This window comes from Lepidochelys kempii, chromosome 7, assembly GCF_965140265.1.
Source record: "Lepidochelys kempii isolate rLepKem1 chromosome 7, rLepKem1.hap2, whole genome shotgun sequence".
In the NCBI taxonomy this organism is placed as follows: Eukaryota; Metazoa; Chordata; order Testudines; family Cheloniidae; genus Lepidochelys; species Lepidochelys kempii.
Genome location: NC_133262.1, coordinates 43,548,965 through 43,572,143, shown reverse-complemented (window position 1 = coordinate 43,572,143; position 23,179 = coordinate 43,548,965). Strand labels below are relative to the sequence as shown.

The 23,179-nt window shown below is 43.6% G+C and overlaps 1 protein-coding gene across 4 annotated transcripts in view; it reads left to right on the top strand.

Annotated features, from left to right (window-relative positions):
• Positions 1–23,179, top strand: part of STAB1 (stabilin 1) — a 100,555-nt gene that overhangs the window by 48,466 nt on the left and 28,910 nt on the right. For all 4 annotated transcript variants that reach the window (XM_073352441.1, XM_073352442.1, XM_073352440.1 and 1 more), the window contains 17 exons: positions 897–944; positions 2,255–2,385; positions 4,268–4,379; positions 4,603–4,680; positions 5,064–5,165; positions 5,921–6,028; positions 6,804–6,935; positions 9,575–9,703; positions 10,309–10,365; positions 12,107–12,202; positions 17,498–17,693; positions 18,039–18,134; positions 18,730–18,775; positions 20,102–20,181; positions 21,398–21,523; positions 22,097–22,170; positions 22,571–22,645. In XM_073352441.1, the coding sequence (XP_073208542.1) occupies positions 897–944; positions 2,255–2,385; positions 4,268–4,379; positions 4,603–4,680; positions 5,064–5,165; positions 5,921–6,028; positions 6,804–6,935; positions 9,575–9,703; positions 10,309–10,365; positions 12,107–12,202; positions 17,498–17,693; positions 18,039–18,134; positions 18,730–18,775; positions 20,102–20,181; positions 21,398–21,523; positions 22,097–22,170; positions 22,571–22,645 (1,686 nt within the window). The remainder of the gene's footprint in view (positions 1–896; positions 945–2,254; positions 2,386–4,267; positions 4,380–4,602; positions 4,681–5,063; positions 5,166–5,920; positions 6,029–6,803; positions 6,936–9,574; positions 9,704–10,308; positions 10,366–12,106; positions 12,203–17,497; positions 17,694–18,038; positions 18,135–18,729; positions 18,776–20,101; positions 20,182–21,397; positions 21,524–22,096; positions 22,171–22,570; positions 22,646–23,179) is intronic.

The window sequence follows — 23,179 nt, the reverse complement described above, 5'->3', positions numbered from 1 at the left end:
GGGTGGAGGGTGAGAGAACCTGGATTTGTGCTGGAAATGGCCCAACTTGATGATCACTTTAGATAAGCTATTACCAGCAGGACAGTGGGGTGGGAGGAGGTATTGTTTCATATTCTCTGTGTGTATATAAAGTCTGCTGCAGTTTCCACGGTATGCATCCGATGAAGTGAGCTGTAGCTCACAAAAGCTCATGCTCAAATAAATTGGTTAGTCTCTAAGGTGCCACAAGTACTCCTTTTCTTTTTACAGAGAACATACTTTCCCTCTCTCCTGCAAGGGGGGGTTGAGAATTCATGGTCTAACAGGGTCCCTGCCCACGCTTTTCCCCCTCTAGAGTACCTGATCTGACTCTTCTTACCATAGTCCGCATGGCAATCTGATGTATTTCCCCCTCTCCCTGGGTAGAGCATTAGGATGTAGGCCGAAGTTATAATGTAAACTACCAACAACAATTTCTGACTTGTGCCCTAGGTGTGTGATGTTGCAGAGCTCATATGCATCCTTCATTAATTAGAGAGGAGCCTAAGATCTGACTTGAACTTTGGGGAAGTTCTGATTTGGGTCTGGTTCTGAACTCTGTGCCCCATCTGAGTAGTTAGAAAAGGCAAAGGTTGTCAAGGAATTAATCACCTTAAACTTGAAATTAGATAAACTTGCAATACTTTGCCAATTATAAAAAAAAAATCAAGAGTTTAGATCCAGCTCTCTGACTTCGGAACACACCTTTGTGAGTGACACGTTGCTTCTGAAAGTTCTGTGTAGGCAGGCGGTAAGCACTTGACTCAATCAAGTTTGCTGTGTTTGAAACTTGAAATAACAAGGATCACAGGACCACCCTTCCCTCCCCCTGCTTCATCCCTCCCTACTAATCTTGGTGTTGCTTTCTCTTTTGGAAGGAGCTGGCCAGGAATTCCCACTTTGCAGGCTTCTATGAGTGGATTAAGGTAAAAAATGCTGACTGACGCAATTACAAGTGTTTTTGTAAAATATAAATTGTAAAAAAAAAAAAAAAAAAAAAGCAAAGATCAAAGATGCTGTTTTTAAATCTGCTGTTAAGAGGCAATTTTCCTTTGCATGTGTTGTTTAAAAAAAGGGGCGGGGGGGAAATCAAGCTGAACTTGCTAATGCATGGTACATTAATCAAACAGTCCCCACCTTTAGCTCTGGAAATGGTGGAATTTTTAAAATTACTGTGTATTTTAAAGTTTCAAATTAGTTGAGACAGTTTTATAGATTGTTCTAAATGGTTTGATTGATTGCATTTAGCTATGTTTTTAATAGCACCATGTGAAAGGTCAGTGAGGACCAGGCATGTACCCTCTTAAGTTCTCAGCACGATTTTATTACATAGGTCTGAGTGGTGAGTCACATGGCTAACTGCATGCGCTGAGATACCTGTTCTAGAGACTGTAACTGTGGACCCATTGGCTCGTAGGGCGTGTTTTAGGGACCATGCTTCTCTCTCTGGAAGAAACTGAGACCATCACACACTTGACCTTCATACTATATATTGCTGCTAACTCATGGCTCTTGTAAAGTAGCTGACTGCCTTGGGTGAAAGACAGAGACAAAAAAGTCATGGGACTAATATACAAATAGCGACCCTTCAAAAGTAAGAGTCAAGTTAAAAATTCGGGTAGCTCTTCCTTTCCCTTTCTTGTTACTGTCTTCTGTTCCCATTGGAACAGGGGGGTAAGCACTTCATGGAATGGAGTTGGCTACTGAAAATGTTCTCCAATACATGGGGCTAAATTTACAAGCAGGCACAACACCCATTCCATCAGTTACACCTGCATTTGCCAGATCATATTTGGTCCTTAGTCCAAATCTGGCCTTGGCTGTTCAAAGGCATTTACTGACTCAAGTGAATGTGCTCCTATTGGAACCATTTTTGAATAAGGTGACCTTTGGCACTGGCAATATAAAAAATATTAAGAACTTTCTCCTTCAGCAGCACCTGTTCTGGGGTTTGTTCCTTGAAGCTGCAGATTTCCTAGGTTCAGCATCCAGCAAATTAAGGTTGGACTGCTGTGGAAAAATTTTCCATGGCATTTGCTGACTCCCACCAGAACTTATTTCCCAGCCACCATCCCAACCACCAGCACAGCTCTGGGTACATCTGAATTTAAGCTTTAGTTCCACACACTAATCTTACATGCAGTGGGAGTGGGATCATAGCTACAAACATTTGTACTGCGCTGTAGATGTAGCACTGACTTGTTTTATTTGTGCATCTACTTGCTCTGGACGACAGAAGTCTCTCTTCAGCATCCCGGCAGGAGTCAATGTCACTGTTTTGGTGCCCTCAGAAGCCGCCATCAGAAACCTGAGCCAGGCCGAAAAAGATTTCTGGCTGAAGCCCTATACGCTGCCATTTTTAGTCAGGTATCGTTGCACTGTTACCATGCTCTTTAATTCAAAACAGCCCTAACTGAGGGCTGGAGATTGGCGTTCTCTCCGTATCATCACAGGGTAAAAACATAGCAGAGGTGAAACATCCAGCTGATGAAGTGTTTATTGGATGATTCAAACATAACAGAGGTTAGAAGATACAATGAAGGTTTATTAATTGCATATTAAAGGCAGGATGTTTCTCCCAGCCATGATGCAGAAGCAGCCCCACAGTGGGAGAAGGAACAGGGAATTCTCTCTGCATGCTGCTCTTTCTGCATAGAACATCTGGCCATACAGAAGATGTGAGAGGAGCATGAAACCTGCAGCTCTCTTACTTATCCACATCTTCTGGGGAGGGAAGGCAGGTGGTGACCCACAGAAATCTGGAGTTGGGCCCAGGGAAGATTAGTGGGATCAAAAAAGGGGAGGGTGTGTGAATACTGGCTGGGGAATATGGAACTGGTCAGGCTGGTGGGCAGGATGGAAGAGTTAAGGTCAGAGTTGTGACTGGTATTGAGGAGCAGGCAGATGATGGGAGGAGTTTTTAAAGCAGAGGGGAGAAGGAGAAAGTACTGAACTTGTGAGGAGAGGCAGCTTGGCTGAGTTGGTGCTGGAGGTGATGGTACACAGAAGTTGCTGCAGCTAGAACTGGGAGGGATCAAAGGTAACTCAAACCTGATGTTGCTGATGGAGAAGGGGAGAAATCTGGCATCTTCTTCCTTTTCAGAAGTGCAGGTGAGAAATGTGCATTAATGCCCCCCTATAATACTGGCTGCTGAGATTCACTATTGCAGCCAATTGCCTGGAAGAGTGGAGTGACCACCAAGTCCTCTGCTTTCCACTGAGCAGGGCTCAATCTCCCTGTCCCCTTCACACCTACCCCAGCAGAACTGGAGCAGAACAGTCCTGACTCTGTCCTCAGGCAGAGTACCAGGCTGTCTAGCTTAAGGGAAAAACAGAGCACCATCTGCCCCACATCCTGGGCTCCTCTTCCCCCTCCTTACCACACAGCAACCACTGGGCTGTGTCCATCCAGTGTTCATCCTCCTATCCATGCTCCCCTCAGTGTAGCTGCTGGGCTTATGCATCCTCATATCTGGTCCCAGTCAACTTTTGTATGTGGTTGCAACTATGCACGAGGTAGAAGGAAGGAGCATTTTGCCCAATGGGCCAATTTCTGGGGCCTCCTACAAAGCTAGAGTAAACTGGCCTTTCATGGGCAAGCTACACCAGGGTTAGGGAGGGACCACACATACTTATGAAGGCCAGATGTAGAGCAGCCGCTCGATGGCTGCAAATACAGCTCACTGGCTGTATAGCAGTTACAGGGCTGCATGGTGTATCTGTGTAGTTCATTGCCAGCAGTTTGGGTTTGGGGCAGATGTTTGCATTAGCTTTTATTGTATTCAACCCATTTCAGCCATCCCTAGTTGAAATGCCTCATTGAGGGACTTTGTGTTGTGGAGAGCTTAAGGACCAGGAGGGGAGGAGCTAGAGTACATGAGTTAACGTGAGCACTGGTTCAATGTCGCGATTAAACTCCCTGCAGAGATGAACTTTAGATAGCACCTACATCCTGTTGCAGAAATATCGAATCCTGGAAACACCTAAGGCTCGTAACCTCTTGCAGCTGAGTGACCTGCTATACTTTCAGATTAGCTTGAGTGATAGAGGGCTGCATGTTGTCAGTTGTCATCACCATACCAAGGGATTAATGCACATAATGACGTGGATATTGAGAGGAGGCCAGGCCCAGGGTTGTGGAGAGCAAGCTACATGATCAGACGGCAGCCAAGATAAGCCAGTCTACTTCAGAGGTCTGTGTTATAAAATGTGCTCTCAATTCTTCTTTACATGCACCTGTCACCTACAGGGCCCATTTTCTCCAAGGTTCCTTCACCAGTGAGAAGCTCAAAGAGTACAAGGGTGAGGAGTTACCCACTCTCAATCCACGGACCAGATGGGAGATAACCAACAGCAGTGGCGTAAGGGCTTTTTAATTGACGTGTGTATATTGGTAGCAAATTAAACAACACGTTTAGGGATATACTGTGCTGGAGGAGCCATTGGTGAGGACAATGCCATTAAATTCCTGATGTATCATGTAAGTCTAAGGTGCTGCAGGGGGCTTTGGACACAGATTATGTTTTGTTTCACGCCGCTCAGTGACCTACAATGTCCTCATGTTTCCCTCTTGTTATTTTTCAGGCTATAACCATTCAGAATGCAATCATTGTAGTAGCTGACATTCCTGCTATTAATGGCACTATTTATATCCTAAATAAGGTAAATCAGTAAGAACGACGTCTGGAAATACTAGGTTATATTGATGTAACACACTGGTTTTCTGTTGTTTATGGAGGTGTGGGGGATTCAAACAGGATCCAAGTAGAAGCATATAGACAAAAGTAGATCTGGATATTCAGAACTCATTCCAGATGCTGCTTGTGCAGCAGCATTTATATTTAAATCACTGCCCTCAAACTGTGTAGAAGAGTCCAATGCTTGGCTTTTCAAGAAAAGAGTCAAGGCCTGTCCATTCTGGGAGCAGAACCATGCTAACTACAACCATGCGTAATTATTGTCATTGTAGGGCAGGATTGCCGTGTGCTTTTCCCAAGCAGTCTCTGACCTGTGGTCAAGCTCATCTTTGTCTTTCTTGCGCTCAGGTTTTGTTACCACCTTTAGGAGATATCCCACCAAGTCGCCCCGGTCTGCAGCAACAGCTTGATATGGTCCCTGCATTTACTCTGTTCAAGGAGTTGTTACTGGTAAGCAATTGTTTGGATTCTATTGACTACTAAGTGTAGGAAGTTTTTTTGATAGTATGAAGCCACTGAACCAGCCTAACATTAGATCCAAGCCTGCATGGACAGCCAAGGAAAATCATGGTGATTTTTGTGGTGCTCCCAGGCTATGTTTTGGGACTAGGACAGATTTATAAAGCTGGCTAGCCAGCCTCCCAAAGAAATGAATAACTCCCACAGGGGATCAGACCTCACAGAAATAGAACAAGCCACACCTAATGAAAACTCCTGTTTTAGCTATAAAGCCTCTTTGGAATGGTTAGTTTCTTTGGGAGGTCTGGTAGACATTTTTTTAAATTTTAGCAACTTATTAAAATCATGGACTGGATCTGTAAGACCTTTTGTGTGTTTGTGCACGCGCACATGTACACACCTCAGAATGATAACAAACACTAGAGATGATGCGCAAGCAGGGGACTCGTAGATACACACTGTAAATATGAGAGAGGCCCATTTATCCAAGAAGCTGGGCCAGCATCAGCCAAGCAAGACTTTGGCAGGGTGGATTGCTGCTGTTTCCCATGACTGTCCTGGAAGTCACCTTGCATCTCATCCAGTTTTAAATCATTTCTATTGGAGTTCTTGCCCCAAGCCTCCACCTCCCTAGCTGATAGTCATATTTTATCTTTTTTCATTTGTTTTGGGTTTCTTGTTTACCTCTCGTGCTCTTTTAAATAAAACTAGTTCACTCACTAATATCCCTATTTTGCAACTTTTAGCAGTACCAGCTGATTGGAAAAATTGAGTCCTCTGAAAAATATACCATTTTTGTCCCAGGAAACAATTCAATTGAGGAATATTACCACGCTTCCAACATTACCCAACTGGTAAGATCACTGTTTGTTTACAGTCTGACTGTGTGTGGTAGTTATCAAGTACGGGGGCCATATTATACCATCAAACTTTAGATCTGAGTCCCTAATGAGGAATTCTGCCTAAAATTGTTTTAGTGTATAGAATAGCCAGGAGAAGTCATGTTTCCATACTGCTAACCGTCACCTGCTGAGCTTGATTCTGGACTCCAGCAGCTGCAGCTGGTGAAAGGGATCTCTGGGATCAGGAAGGGTAATGACAGGGAAGAACAGCAGAAAGAAGAGGAGGCATGGGAGTGGGTAGAGTGGGGGGGAAGATGTCTGACATTAGGAAGCATGGCAGGAAGGTGTCTCTGCAAGGGGGAGTGAAAGGAAGAGGTTCTCTGGGCTTGGCAATGGAGACAGGTGAAGCAGCATATAAGGAATTTGCCAGACCATATTTAAAATGGCCACTGCTACACAGTGTTGGCCATTTTCAATATCTGGACTCCTTACTTTAAAATTAGATTTGTATGTAGGCAGATCTAGCAAAATGTCCAAACTCATGGACAGTGCTTATGATTCAGGTAATTGTCCAATCCCTTAAAGAGACTTCCTAACACCTTTCTGGCTTTTTGAACAAACCCAGTCTTACAGGGTTGTTGGACTTAGTTCTAGAGCTGGTTATGGACATACCTAAGACTTGTGGACTTAGTTATTTCTACACTGTACTTACCTCTAGCTACCTAATATCTGTTTATGAAACAATAATAGGCTAAATGTTTTGCTTCCTGCTGGTCTTGATTTCCAGGATAATGACACTGTGCAGTACCATGTTGTACTTGGGGAGAAGCTCTCCTCTACAGACTTGAAAAATGGAGTCCATAAAAGCACAATGTTAGGATTCTCCTACTGGCTAATGTTCTATAAAAACAACAACCAGGTAAGGATGGGAGGGTTCTACTTGCTGTTCTAGGATGCCGTTGCACAATTTGTGGGGGAAGAGTCAACATGGTTTTTGTAAAGGGAAATCACGCCTCACCAATCTACTAGAATTCTTTGAGGGGGCCAAGAAGCATGTGGACAAGGTCGATCCAGTGGATATAGTGTACTCGACATTTTCAGAAAGTCTTTGACAGGGTCCCTCACCGAAGGCTCTTAAGCAAAGTAAGCTGTCATGGGGTAAGAGGGAGGGCCCTCTCGTGGATCGTTAACTGGTTAAAAGATTGGAAACAAAGGGTAGTGATAAATTACCAGTTTCCAGAATGGAGAGAGGTAACTAGTGGTGTCCCCCAGAGGTCTGTGCTGGGACCAGTACTGTTCAACATACTCATAAATTATCTGGAAAAGGGGGTAAACAGTGAGGTGGTAAAATCTGCAGATGATACAAAACTACTCAAGATAGTTAAGTCCCAGGCAGACTGCTAAGAGTTACAAAGGGATCTCACAAAACCGAATGACAGAGCAACAAAATGGCAGATGAAATTCCATGCTGATAAATGCAAAGTAATGCACATTGGAAAACATAATCCCAACTATACCTATAGAATGATGGGGTCTAAATGAGCTGTTACCACTCAAGAAAGAGATCTTGGAGTCACTGTGGATAGTTCTCTGAAAAAATCCACTCAATGTGCAGTGGCAGTGAAAAAAGCTAATAGAATGTTGGGAATCATTAGGAAAGGGATAGAGAATAAGACCCAAAATATGATAATGCCACTATATAAATCCATGGTAGGCTCACATCTTGAATACTGAAGGCAGATGTGGTTGCCCCATCTTAAAAAAGATACATTGGAATTGGAAAAGGTACAAAAAAGGGCAACAAACATGATTAGGGGTATGGAACAGCTTCCGTATGAGGAGAGATTAATAAAACTGGGACCTTTCACCTTGGAAAAGAGATGACTGAGGGGAGGTATGATAGAGGTCTATAAAACCATGACTGGTATGGAGAAAGTAAATAAGGAAGTGTTATTTACTCCCATAACCCAGGAACTAGGGGTCACCCAGTGAAATTAATAAGCATCAGGTTTAAAACAAACAAAAGGAAGTATTTCTTCATACAATGGCTATTAGCCAGGATGATCAGGGATGCAAAACCATGCTCTGAAGTGTCCCTAGCTTCTGTTTGCCAGAAGCTGGGAATTGGTGACAGGGGATGGATCAATTGATGATTACCTGTTCTGTTCATTGACACTGAAGCACCTGGAGTTGGCCACTGTCGGAAGACAGGATACTGGGCTAGATGGACCATTGGTCTGACCCAGTATGGCCATTCTTATGTTCTTAATTAAAACTTTGGCTGCACTATGATACGTAGGCTTCCATTTCTAGGTCACTGGTTCAAACGTAGTTGTGACCAAAAATTGCTCCCATCTGGAATCAATTGAGAGGCCTGTGTGAAGTGAATTATGGGGTCTATTCTGTGTCCAGTGGACTGGCTCTCAGTTCAGTACAGGTGTTCTGATCATTTAAAAAAAAATCATGGCAATTGTGCCCCATCCATACCCTCTTATTGCCCATCTCAGCAGGGAGGCCAGGGGCAGAGTGAACCATGAAGAATGAATTGTCCTATAAAGCTCGCTCCTCCTGGTTAAGGCCATGGCAGCCATCTCCATGCTGTGCATAGTCATAACAATGTACTCTTAAGTGCCATCAATTCAGCACTCTCTTTTGCAGTTTTTTGAAGAAAAACCAAAATAAATTAAAAGAAAAATAATTTCCTAACTAGCTGTAAAAAAAAAAAAAAGGAAAAAAAACCCCATTTTGAGATCTATGGATGAAAAACAATATAGAAGAGCTAAGTATTAGTATTCTGAATAATAATCATCGTACAACATTTTCCTGTGGTGGTGTGCTTTTTTCCCCATGCTTTCTGTGAGTCATGAAATCTTCTCTTCTAAAACAGCAAGCAGGGGAGACATATCAGTCAGCTCTCCATCTTTAGAGCAGAAGCAGTCTGTTAGGATAGAATGCTTTCTAATGTAAGTAGATTAATTTGTATTATTCTGGAGGGTATTAGGTGTCCTGTACCTGTAACTACTTCAGTTAGTGAGCTTGTCAGAACTAAACTAAACCAAACATGTTTCGGGTCTGCTCAGTTTTTAGCTAGGAGATCTTCGTGGTCAACCAAGGAACTGCAGCAAGTGGTGATGATTATTCATTAGGTGTGATGCTGAGAGTCCCCAGAAGACACTTGGGGGTGCTATTGATGGCATCCCCTTTTGGATGAGATGTTAAAAAGAAGAGTTCCTCAGCACCTGTCACTGAAGCACTCATGTCACTCTTTATAAGAGTTAGTGCAGTTGACCCCAGTGTTCTGTTTGATTTGCATCCTGGGCAATTATATTCTGTCTACCTTAAAAAAAAAATCCACTGTAATTTTTACTAGAGAAGTTTGTGCATGCAGAATAGCTGAGGCGCAGCCACTCCAGTGGTGGATGAGCAAAATATACAGTTTGAAAGCAGCTGGATGCTGTAGGATGAAAGGCCTTTGTTAGTTGTATGGTGGCTCTGTTATTATCATGGTGGCATCCTAGCTTTCTGATCGTTAACCAGACTGTTTTCTTCTCTTTGCAGACATTTGTAAACAACGTCCACTTAGATGGTAAATTTTTCGAAACCAAGAATGGGATGTTGATTGGGGTTTCTGGGGTTCTACAGATTCGGAAAAATCGTTGCACTGCCAATACCACAGTGATTCAGAAGGTAATTAGCTTTACATAAAGGTAATCACAGCATCAGAGAGCTCTGATATATAGTCGTCTTAACTCAGTCACAACCTGATGGCCTGAACCAGCTAATCTCAACTATACTTCTGTACAGAGCAGCTGCTCACTATGGGCTTGACACTCACATTGTTGAGCCACCTGCAACTCCGAGGCACTGGGGAGTTGTGGGGGCTCAGCATCTCTTAGGATCGGGCCCTGTACTTTTAGATGTAGTTCAATAAACTGCCACATTCACAGATGTAATTCCATACGTTGCTATAGCTGAGAAATTACATTGCATTTCCATGGGTGTGCTAAGGAGGAGGATTTGTTTCATGTTACATTCTGGCAGTAGTGTTTGTGTTCACAGTTCCATGTTAAAAATAAGACATTGCATGAAACAAACCCATAATAGCCAGGATTTCGCTACTAGAATCATTATGTGCTCAGTTCATTGTTTTGAGCTGGTGAATTTAACGTCTTGATCCATTGTCCAATGTCCTCTCTCTATATATGATGATTTGCAGAACACTTTAAAACTAGCATTTGAGTAGGACATTTTTAAAGGGACTGTGTGTGACTTCTCCTGTTTCTTGTCCCTAGTCGAAATGTGCTAAGTGTGACAGAGGGATCAAGTGTCCTTCTGGATCGGTCCTGGCGGTAAGTCTCTGATTCGTTTCATACCCTTGCATGTGGTTTAGGGAAAGCAGCAGTTTTGTTTTCAGCGGTGTGAATTGTGGAGGTAGGTTATGGCAAGCAAGAGGCCAACCCACTATTTGCTCATTCTTCCCTTATATTTATTAAAGAAAAAAGAGAGGTGTTTCCTGTCCTCATTGTTCATGCGTAACCACAGATGGGTTGAGGGCAAATGTGGGCTGTTCCAGCTGGAGAATATGGCACCCTGAACCTTCTCATGGAGCCAATAGTCATGCTGTGCTTGAATTGAAGGATTTCTTTAGAACATGCAGTCTAGAGTGGGGAGTCTGTTGAGCATGGTCTTAATCCATCATTGTGTTCCCATCTGCCTTTTAGGGAATTAGCTGATCTTTGGGTCTCTGCCAGCTACTTTATTTAGGCTGATTGCTGAGGGGCCTTGTACCAGTGGAAGAGGGAGCTCTGGGAAATTCCCAACCCCCCATGTGAGCAGAGGGGGGGATGAGCCACATCCATAGCTCAAATCAGATGCTGCAATGATTAAACCCTGAATACATAGTGGCAGTGGAGTCAGAGAAGAGTCCAGAGCACCTCTGTGAAGGGGGAAAGGCCATTGGCCAAGTAGAGGCTGGTGGAGAGTGAGATTATTGCCTACATTGGTTGGATGGAGGAAAGTGGGAGAGAAAGGGGGAGAGGGAGGCAGAGTTTGGGGACAGAGAAAGGGGGCTGATGCACTGAAAAGAATCTATTTATCTTCAATCGCTCCGAGCAGAACAATTTCCCCATTTTTATATCCATACATCCACCCTGCAATGTCTTCCCCTCCCAGTGGCTTAGTCTGAAGAAACCCAGTGCAACCATTTAAACTGTGTCCTCCACTTGTGGGGTACACATTGAGACCTTACCTGACGTCTTTGGGGAGGGGAGACGGATTCTGGTGTTGTGAGCTTTCATACACAGCGTATGCTGGGAGAGGGTTACGGTAAGAGAATGCATTTCAGTGTAACCAGCCCTGTATTCATGGCACTTGGGGATGAAATATACAGTTGTGCAGAGGGGCTGGCACAGTGCTTAGGCACTACTAAGTCTCATTTCAGACTTATTTTGAGGGCTTAAGTGGTGAATATTCCTTGTACTGGCCCTCTGAATGCAGTACATGCCCAAATTCTGGTCTATTTAACCCAGCAGAACCTTTCATTGACTTCAATGGCCATCTCACACAAGTATCAGTGAGTAGGATTTGGCCTGAGATCTCTTGTTTTTCCAATACTGTTGCTAGGGAAAACCAGTTTTTCCAGATTAAACTGTTAGTGAGGGTCACACAGATGGGTTCACTTGCCTCTCTGACTTGCCACTTTGTTTTTCAAAGACTGACAAATGTTTGAAAAATAATCAAGTTCTTCCTGCTGGTGGCAGTACTGCATTACACATTGGTGACGTGTGGCACTATTGGTTTATCTAATTCATTACATACCAAAAAGCATGCCAGGCACTTTCTCTTTTACAGGCAGATGTAATGGTTTTATGGAGAATAAAACTCTGGATTTTAGTCATCTGGAGTAACTACACATCAGGGCCTGGGATGCTGGTTTGCTCTCAGCTCTGACATTGTTGAGTTCTTATTGCCTTTCTTACAGACAGGATAAATAGTGTTGTTTTTCTGTTTCACCAGTGCATGGGCTGGCTCTGATATATGCCTGCTTTGATGGGCTGCTGGGTTATAATATTTTTTTAATTTTATCTGCAGGAAACTCCAGGAAAAGGGAAGATGCCACACTGTCCATATAAGTCTGGACTTTCAAAAGTAGTTGGTTGTTATTTCACCTGTGTTAAAGTTTCCTTAGTAAGTTCAGATTTTAAAGTACATTAACAATAATTTTCAGATTATTGTGAGAGACAAATCTTATGGCATTTTCATACAAGAAGGGGTCTGTGGGCGGGTCCTGAAAAAAACAAACTTGCAGAGATTTCGGTACATTTGGCAGAGTTTTTGTTCCACTGGGGGGGTTTGTAACAGTTTTCCAAATTTTCATGTGTTAATATTACCCCTTTGGACCTGAGAGGCTAGTCAAAGATTGGGGCCCTGTGGATGTTCCAGTTGGGAGCAGAAGTTGAAAGAGTCTAATATTTTCTTTGATGCAGTTTTGTTTATATAAAAGGCCTGTGTGTCTGAATGCAAATGGAATCAAAGAGCAGGAAACAGGTTATTTTGCTCACAGCACCAAAATAACTGTCTTCGCCTGCACTCTGACCCAAAAACCTCTTCCCAGGTTCTTTCAGGGTCAGCCACCATGCTTGGGCTCTCTTCCTCTGTCTGTTCTTGTCTCTTTTCCCTCCCCTACACACATTCCCAGAGCAATACTCAGGAAAAGCTCCCTGGTGGGTTCACACACACCTTTTGTCTTAGGTGGGATTTAAGTTTACAGTTACTTTAGCTGAAGGAGGAGTTCCCACCTACCAGTCTCAATGGGGTTTTAACTCAACCCATAACAAGATTTCACCCAGCCCATTACCATAGTTCTCTAATACATACATTTTGGCAGACTAAATTGTGTGACTAAGCTGACCAATTGAAACTGACAATACAAAAAATGAAAACAAAACAAAAAAAATCCCAATAGGTCCTTTTTTTTTTTCATTTGTTGAAAATTGAAAATTTGTAAACAGAAAAATTTGAAAGTAATTTAAATGATTTTTCAAAAATATTGTTAGAAACATCTTAGATAGAAAAATGTCAGTAATCTCTGGTCTGTGCATGTCTGTTCACTAGATGTATGTGCATGTGTCCAAATTCACACCAGCATCTGGTGCAGGCTTTTGTATAGGGCTCTGAACCATCTGGGAACGGAGGGATTGTGGGCAGTGCAAGGTGTCTGCAACCTCCCTTCCCCATGGCGGGAGGCTACTGGGACCTAGCACAGCCAGGCGGGGCTGGTCCAGGAGGGGCATGGCCACGGTAGCCAGGGGACAGAATCATAGAATATCAGGGCTGGAAGGGACCTCAGGAGGTCATCTAGTCCAACCCTCTGCTCAAAGCAGGACCAACTAAATCATCCCAGCCAGGGTTTTGTCAAGCCGGGCCTTAAAAACCTCTAAGGATGGAGATTCCAGCACCTCCCTAGGTAACCCATTCCAGTGCTTCACCATCCTCGTAGTGAAATAGTGTTTCCTAATATCCAACCTAAACCTCCCCCACTGCAACTTGAGACTGTTGCTTCTTGTTCTGTCATCTGCCACCACTGAGAACAGCTGTCCTCCATCCTCTTTGGAACCCCCCTTCAGGTAGTTGAAGGCTGCTATCAAATCCCCCCCTCATTCTTCTCTTCTGCAGACTAAACAAGCCCAGTTCCCTCAGCCTCTCCTCATAAGTCATGTGCCCCAGCCCCCTGATCATTTTCATTCCCCTCCACTGGACTCTCTCTAATTTGTCCACATCCTTTCTGTATTGGAGGGGCCCAAAACTGGATGCAATACTCCAGATGTGGCCTCACCAGTGCCAAATAGAGGGGAATAATCACTTCCCTCAATCTGCTGGCAATGCTCCTACTAATGCAGCCCAATATGCCGTTAGCCTTCTTGGCAACAAGGGCACACTGCTGATTCATATCCAGCTTCTCATCCACTGTAATCCCCAGGACCTTTTCTGCAGAACTGCTGCTTAGCCAGTCGGTCCCCAGCCTGTAGCGGTGCATGGGATTCTTCTGTCCTAAGTGCAGGACTCTGCACTTGTCCTTGTTGAATCTCGTCAGATTTCTTTTGGCCTAATCCTCCAATTTGTCGTGGTCACTCTGGACCCTATCCCTACGCTCCAGCATATCTACCTCTCCCCACAGCTTAGTGTCATCTGCAAACTTGCTGAGGGTGCAAGCTATCCCATCATCCAGATCATTAATGAAGATGTTGAACAAAGCCAGCCCCAGGACCAATCCCTGGGGCACTCTGCTTGATACTGGCAGCCAAATAGACATCAAGCTGTTGATCACTACCCGTTGAGCCCGACGATCTAGCCACATTTCTATCCATCTTATAGTCCGTTCATCCAATCCGTACTTTTTTAATTTGCTGGCAAGAATACTGTGGGAGACCATATCAAAAGCTTTGCTAAAGTCAAGATATGTCACATCCACGGCTTTCCACAGAGTCAGTTATCTCGTCATAGAAGGCAATCAGGTTGGTCAGGCATGACTTGCCCTTTGTGAATCCATGTTGACTGTTCCTGATCACCTTCTCTCCTCCAAGTGCTTTAAAATGGTTTCCTTGAAGACCTGCTCCATGATTTTTCCAAAGACTGAGGTGAAGCTGACCAGTCTAGTTCCCTGGGTTCTCCTCCTTCCCTTTTTAAAAGATGGACACTATATTTACCTTTTTCCAATCGTGCTGTATCAATATGCCGTATCCAATATGATGATACATCATTTCACTGCTGCAGCCTTCACCAGCTGGCTTCCTATGCTGTCCTAGATGGAAGTCAACGCTGCCGTATGTGGCATAACCTCCAGGGTAATAATTTTTTTCCTACTCCCCCCCCAGACGTTCTGGTTAAACTTGAATTTATGCTGGAAATGGCCCACCTTGATTATCATACACATTGTAAGGAGAGTGGTCACTTTGGATGGGCTATTACCAGCAGGAGAGAGAGTTTGGGGGGAGGGGGGGCGGAGGATGAGAAAACCTGGATTTGTGCTGGAAATGGCCCACCTTGATTATCATACACATTGTAAAGAGAGTGGTCACTTTGGATGGGCTATTACCAGCAGGAGAGTGAGTTTGGTGGGGGGGCGGTCAGAGGGTGAGAAAACCTGGATTTGTGCTGGAAATGGCCCAACTTGATTATCATACACATTGTAAGGAGAGTGATCACTTTAGATAAGCTATTACCAGCAGGAGAGTGGAGTGGGAGGGGGTATTGTTTCATGGTCTCTGTGTATATAATGTCTTCTGCAGTTTCCACAGTATGCATCCGATGAAGTGAGCTGTAGCTCACGAAAGCTTATGCTCAAATAAATTGGTTAGTCTCTAAGGTGCCACAAGTACTCCTTTTCTTTCAGTAATGTTGTGGCCCAGTTGGTCCAAGTGTATAGCCAATATTCAGGGCCTTGCGGGGTTGTTTGTGTTAGGATGTGAAATTGATTATGTGAGTTAGGTATATTCTTTGGTGCAACCCTGTTTGTTTATAAAGAATGTTCACAAAGCCCTGTTTCCCTGAACATGGCAGAAACAAACAGCAGGCAGTTTCCTTGTTATCTCTTTCCAAGTCTGCCTCTCCAGTGAGTTCTGTGCCTAAGAAGCTCTGTCTCTGCTGCCTCTCTGGGCCGTGCTCACGACTACTTCTCTCCTTTCCTGCTGGCTTTTTCTGTCTAAGGGCTTGTCTACACTGGCACTTTACAGCACTGCTACTTTCTCGCTCAGGGGGGTCAGAAAACACCTCCCTGCGTGCAGCAAGTTTCAGCGCTGTAAAGAGCCAGTGTAGACAGTGCACCAGCGACGGGAGCACGCTCCCTGTGCTGGTAGCTACGTCCCTCGTGGAAGTGGGTTTTTAGAGCGCTAGGAGAGCTCGTTCCCAGCGCTCTGCCGCGACTACACAAGCCACATTAAAGCACTGCCAGTGTGAACTAACGCTAACACGCACAATTCCCCAAACGATCCCCTAGCCCCTGCATTTGCAACCAGTTCCAGGGAAACTCCCTCAAGATGCATGGGTTGGTCCTCCTTAGGGTTAGCCATCAGGCCCAGGGTCTTGGGCAGTAGCCTGTTGTTGTTTCCATCTATACTATAGAAAAGGGTATTTAGTTACTCCTTCCTTTTAGTTTGGCACATTCATCACCCGTAACCAGATCTGTGATTGTTTATAGAGCCAAAGACCTGCTTGATGGCAGCCATTAACATCTTCTAGCATAACAATATTTTAAACTGGAAAGTGTCCATACACCAATATGCACCTTTCAATATATGTCCAGCACAGAGTGTTTTCTTCTGAGTGACGGTATAGCTTTGCTTTCGTATAAATTCCTGGTTACTTCTTCCATTCTACTCTGTTATTACTAATTCTCTCTAAAAACGTTTTTCTAACCTCCAGCAGCGCTGTGTGTTTGCTGGTCTTAAATTTGTTCTCCCTTGTTTTAATTTGTCAGCCTCATAAAATGCCAAATTCTGATCTCAGTTACAGGAATTGAAATAATTTCTTTAGGTTTATGCCATTATAACTAAATTCTGAAACTAGTACAAGCTGTTCAGTAGCACCCATCTTTTCTATAATCTGGTTTTTAAATTCCACAATTCTTACCCCCTCTTTAGAATAAATGGAATGTCTAGTTATTTTGTGTGCTTACTGTACATTTGTATTATAAGTAATATACTCACTTACATTCTTATATCAAGGGTATATTTTATTTTTATTTATATAATTCCTTTTAATATCACATTGCTAAATAGTATCTAGAGAATCTCTCTTGATTTTCTTGCCTGTAGTGCGGGGGTCGGTAACCTTTCAGAAGTGGTGTGCCGAGTCTTCATTTATTCACTCTAATTTAAGGTTTTGCATGCCAGTAATACATTTTAACGTTTTCAGAAGGTCTCTTTCTATAAGTCTATAATATATAACTAAACTATTGTTGCATGTAAAGTAAATAAGGTTTTTAAAATGTTTAAGAAGCTTCATTTAAAATTAAATTAAAATGCAGAACCCCCCCGGACCGGTGGCCAGGACCCGGACACTGTGAGTGCCACTGGACATCAGCTTGCATGCTGCCGTTGGCACGCATGCCATAGGTTGCTTACCCCTGCTGTAGTGCTTCCTGTAGACCCAAATGAAAGTTGTTGAAATGGAATTTCAGAGCATAAAAACTAAACTGATTTATTTTTGTGTCAAGGCGGGGTTAACAGATATGCTATTTTCAACTCACGACAGTCTTAAGTTAATAAACTTAGCAGCTACTGTCAATTAACATGGACATATGAGACAAGTCTAACAGTATATTTGCTGCTAGTGTGTCGTCATAATCAGCAATTATCAAATGATAAAATAAATATAGTAGCTACGTAAATACTATACGTGGGCCAAAGAGGGATGATTTCAATGATGTAGCATTTTCTATCCTTTGAGATGCCTTACTCCAGTCTATTGTGTCCTTTCTCAAAGGTCTCTGTCTGCTGTCCAGGTTACTATGGACATATGTGTGAGATGTGCCCAGGAAAGCCAGGCAGCTCGTGTTCTGGGAACGGAGTGTGCCAGGACGGCATTACTGGCAGCGGGGAGTGTCGCTGTCATGAAGGCTTCCATGGCACAGCCTGTGAGATGTGTGAAGTGGGCAGATACGGAGTGGGTTGTAAATCAGGTGAATTCACAGTTGCTATTGAAACTTGGAACTGCCATTGAACTCACACAGGGAAGAATGAGCTCCTCCATGTTTTGTAGGGCAGTTTGTGGGACACTTGCATTGCCACTGCCTGAACTGTATCTGTGTTGTGGATACAGTACTAGAGAACTTCCATTCCCAGGCCTTTTAATCTGGCTCACACAAGCACTGCTCACACAAGCACTGACGTTCCCTTAATATTTTTCTTAAAGAAACTAAAACTTCATCTCTCACATGTAGGAATGTATTGATTTACAAAGTACCAGACTTCTCTTTGCTCATTAGAGCTAGCTGGTTTGACAACGGCATGGTGTTTCTCCACAGTGTGTACTTGCAGAAATGGAATCTGTAATGATGGGTTGCACGGAGATGGGAGCTGCGAATGTTTCCAAGGTTGGGAGGGCATCACCTGTGAAAGAAGTAAGTGTCTGAGGGAGGCACATGCAGTGTAAGATTCTTTTCACACAGGCCGGGTGACTGCTGAGCATGGCTTGCTTTTGTTAGTTTGTGATACAGCTAAATATTTCAGTGACCCTGACTGGTAGTTTTGGATTGATTTTTTTCTTCCCCCCTTTGGCACCATATGATGATAGGGTTGCCCCCTTTCTAATTGCTGGAAATGGGACCCCTGACACCCTGCCCTTACTCCACCTCTTCACCCAAGGCCCCGCCCCCATCACTCGCTCTTATCCCTCTTCCCCCTGTTGCTTCGTGGACTGTCTTCACCTCCATCCCCACCCTCCAGCTGGGCTCCCTCTGCTCTGGGGCTGGGACGGGAGCTGCTGCAGCTTGACAAGGAGCCTGCCTGCTAGGAGGCAGCCCCAGCGGAGCAGGGGCTGGTGTGGGTTAGTGACCCGGCACCGCTCGCCACCGCACAGTAACCTGACTTTTGGTGTCCAGTCAGTACATCTGACTGAACACTGAGCCAATTTTGAGTTTTTTATCCTAGACAGCTGAAACAGTGGAGCTGTTAGTAGGCTGGAAAGTGAAGTGGCGTTCCTGTCTTCTCTTGCAGGAATTGGGATTGATTTGTGTAATAACACTTGCCACCTGATGGCCAAGTAAGTACAACCTTGGTGCCAAGGACATAAAACAGTGTGTTTGTGGCTGTTTTACGTGGACTTGACTTTGTTTGTGAAAACATGGAAGGTTGGTGTGGGGAACTGAACACTATATATTAATTAATATACCTGCATAATTATTTATTCCACCCTTTGAACTCATCTTGTGTTTAAAGCCCCTATTCTTTCTCTGGAGGAGTGAGTGTGTGTGTGTGTGTGTACGAACCCTTCCCAAACACAGTCTGTGGTGTGGAGACTGAAGGCAGACTGTGCCTAAGCTGAATCATGCTTAATTTGCAGGCACATTAATTTCAGATTACATCCCCCTTCTAGAAATGAGACAAGCAGGCGGGTTGAAATTAAGAACTGAAAAATGCTGGCACTCTGCTGAGCTCTGAGCAGGGTCTGGCTGGTTACTGGATGACATACACAATGTTAAAATGTGGCAATTGGTGCTAACATTAAGTAGGCTTAACAGTATTAACTAGAAGACACTTTAGGGTTGGGGAATGGGGGCGTTGTACGTATTCAGTGAGCATTTAAGTACAGGTGACAGGTGCTAGACTGAACAGGCCCAGGTAAGACAGCAGCAATGCGAGCTTCCCCCACTGGCAACCCACTGTCCTATTAAGGAGCCTCTATAGTGACCTGGAGGGGCCACCTCTAGGAGTAAAAAGGTCTCCCAGTCTCCATGCTCGGTCAGTCCTTGGCCTCTCTGCTGATATTGCTGACAGTAAGGATAAGCAGTGCCTAGTAGAGCAGTGTTTTTGAGATGGAGACTCACTGGCTTGCTAGGAACAGGGCTAAAGCCAACTCACTTCACATATGCACCAGAAAGACATCCGATAGTAATGACCTTCCATCCCTGCTGACCTGGGCCAAGTTAAAAACAGTGACTTAGAGAGAAAGGGCTCCATAGCCTATCGCCAGTCAGCTGAGCTATCCAGTCCCTTATATTTTCATTCTGTCCCTGAAGATGGAATGGAATAGGGCAACCTTCTTTAATGCAGCTCCAGCATCTACAGATGTACAGAATGGTGTTCACAGTCCCAGTGTGCTTCATGCACTAAGCATAGTGCTCTCTTCTTGATAACTGTCCCTTGCAGCTGTTACCCTGTGCATGAAGTATTTAGATCAGTTTTTGGCATTGTAAAGAAAAGCTTAACCGCTTGATTTTGTTTCTCATATTATATCCAACTCACCTCTTACCATAGTATCTAGCTGCCATAGTAGCTATAATTAGCATTCTGTAATGTTGAAGTCTATCACCAGGTATAAGATTAAGGCGAGAATGTCGTTGTTCATTCTCTTCCTTGGTCATTTCAGTTGCATTAATGGCTCTGTAGATTCCCTGCCTACTTGCTCCTGCTCTGCTGGATACACTGGGAATGGAACATACTGCTCAGGTATTTCCAACACACATGCCATGGTTCCAAGTGCGCTCGAGTGCCAGCACAGGCTACACAAATGACCGATCGCACAAGTTTTCTTGTTTTCACAGCTGTAAGATTCTGGTTTTAGTTTGTAAAAGCGTTGCAAGGTATTGAATGCATGCTAAGACATTACCCAGCGCAGGATCACCAAAACCCTGTTGCCCCAAAGTGCAGAACCTCCTATTGACTTCTGTACGGAGGGTTTCCTGGATGGGACCCTAATGCAACCCTTCTGATGTGTCTAGACCAGAGAGGGAACTGTTCCTGTTGCTCAAGTGGATAAAGGGAATGGCATGGGAATTGGCTGAATTATTTCTAGAATAGTTCCAGACACTCAACAGATTGCAGTGATGGATCAGGTCCACAGAATGTACCTTCTTAGATTGTCTAGAATTTTAGTCTATTATTTGACCATTTCATGAAAATGCAGCCTTGCTCAATAAATACTATTGAAACAAAACTCTCTAGGACAAACACATTTATTAACCTTCTCCCCCTTCTCCAAAAAAACAATCCCAACTCAAGACACCATGGGGTTGAAATCGACTAGATATAAAAAAAAAAAGATTTAAAGTATAATGTTCTAACAGAATCACATTGCTTTTTCTGACCGTTTTTAATTATGCAAAGATTAGGCACTTTAAGCAATAAATTCCAAGCCAATCAAGTTACAGTGCCAGTAAATGTAATAGCTCGCCTTTGGTATTGATTTCACCAGAGTCGCTGTACAGACCAAAAAGCTTTATTTTAATCAGGCATGCTGCTTTTTTTCTGGCATAGCTTGTGGCTATTCACACAGCAAGTACTTCAGAGCAGTCGGGTGTTAGCTAATCAAATTCTTATACCGATTAATTTGATAGCTCATCTTCAGCATCAGCCTCGGGAGCATCTTTATTAGTCATCTGTGTCTATAAAGGAGCTTTTCCTGCATCAAAAACAATCTTTGATTGAAAATGGTTTAATAATTTTTGTTAAAACAAAGTCTGTCTGGAAATAAGAGACACTTTAAAGCCCAGAAATATAGCTTCAGCTCTTAGAAGCAATATCTTCTTTCTCTGAGCCTGAGGAAAATTGCATGAAGTTCATTACTTGCAAAACACCATCTTTGCGATGTCATCCACTGGGCTTGGATATACCATACTCCATATGTATCCCCCCAAATCTTTTCCTTTGTTGTTTTTGGTCACAGAAATAAATCCATGTGTGATTGATAATGGCGGTTGCTCCATATATGCAACGTGTACTAATGTCTCTGCTGGAGAGAATACTTGTTCTTGTAAGGAAGGCTATGCTGGAGATGGGACTCTGTGCCAGGGTGAGTGAGTGCTCTGATCCACGTTTTGACAACAATACTTTGCAAGGAGATGAAATCATGCTGATACGGTGAGCCAGACCCTAATGCCAAAGGTCCACATATCTTTAGGAGCATCACAACTTGTGAGAAAGTTATAAAAGCAAGTCTAGAGTTGGTTAAAACTGGAGAAGTGTTAATGCTGGTAGTCAGCACTTATGTCACTGCACAACTTGATACCACTTTACAGACTTGCAAGGATTATTGCTCTATTTTAGAGTCAGGGAGACTGAGACACATAGGCAAGCCATGTGGCAAGTCGAGGTCAGACCTTGGATTAGAACTCAGGAGTTCCTTGTTCCCCACCACATGCTCTAAACCACATTTTCAAGACCAAGAGGAAGTGATGAGTGGAACTTTGTGGTTTCCCCATCACTAAACTCTCATGGTTACTGGTGTGATGAGTTGCCTCTGTGCAGCTGTATCTCCAGCTGGAGAGAGCTCTGTTTGCTATTCCTCTGTCATGTTTTTCACTCACTGGTCCCCTCCCACTTTCGGTTTCTGCTGTGTTGACATGGATCTGCTCCCTTGATGCAGAAATCGATGGCTGTCTAGAGCGCAATGGGAATTGCCACAGCTATGCAGAGTGCACTAAAACAGGCCCAAATCTGGTAAGCAAATCCTTTTCTCAGCTGAGTTCATGTGTCATTCTCCTTTGGGGTCACTGGTAATCTTTCCCTTGTGAATCTTTTCTACTAAGATTTTGCATCTCTTCCCTTTCATATAGAAGGATCTACTCGTAACTAACTGCTAACTAGAGGGGACTCCATGTCTGAGAGCTGCTAATTGCATATTGGCCTATATAAAGTCTGTTGGCCAAAGGCTGGGGAATTTTCTTAGGTGATTTCATAATAATCACGACCTGGTTATTAATGAATGAACAGGGTGCGCCCTCAAACTATTATGTGAAATATGCTCTTTCTCTTCTCACCCCTTTCTCCTGCTTGAGTACTTGTACATTTTCATTATTGTTTTTAGCTCTACAAAATAGCTTTGTTTTTCCTTCCACAGGTTGCTTGTAACTGTCTTCCTGGCTACAGTGGAGATGGTGTGAAACAATGTGTCCCCATCAATCTTTGCAGTGAGGTTTGTCTGCATTTTCCTCTTACTACTGTCAAAGGACTAAACCCTTAAGCTTTCCTTCATGCAAACCATTAATAGGCAGAGTTATTCAAAGTTATCCAGAATGCAGCAGTTCAGAATGATCTAACTTGTCATGTTATGCTTTTAATATGCACACTAATGCCCTACTGCACTTCTCTGATTCATTGCTTCCTTTCTACTAGACAAGCTGCTTGGCCACTGGAATGGGTTACTAATGTTGATCCAATTTCTAGTGCATGTAAGTTTCCACGGTCCAGAGAAAAACAAACAACATCGCAACTTGCATGAAACCATCACTCTTATTGGCAGCCTCAACAGAGAAAGCAAGCTCCCCTCTCACTCCTGGAGGTGGAACTCTGTGTCAGGTTTGAGACCTATTGGTGGAGAAACTTGCATCTTTCATGTTCAACTAGTTCTGCTCTAATCCTCTGTAATAGGCTGTCAGTTTTTATCTGACACATTCCATCCAGGTGTTGATTTTGCTGGGAGAGTGTTAAATGAGCTTTTGTTGAATTA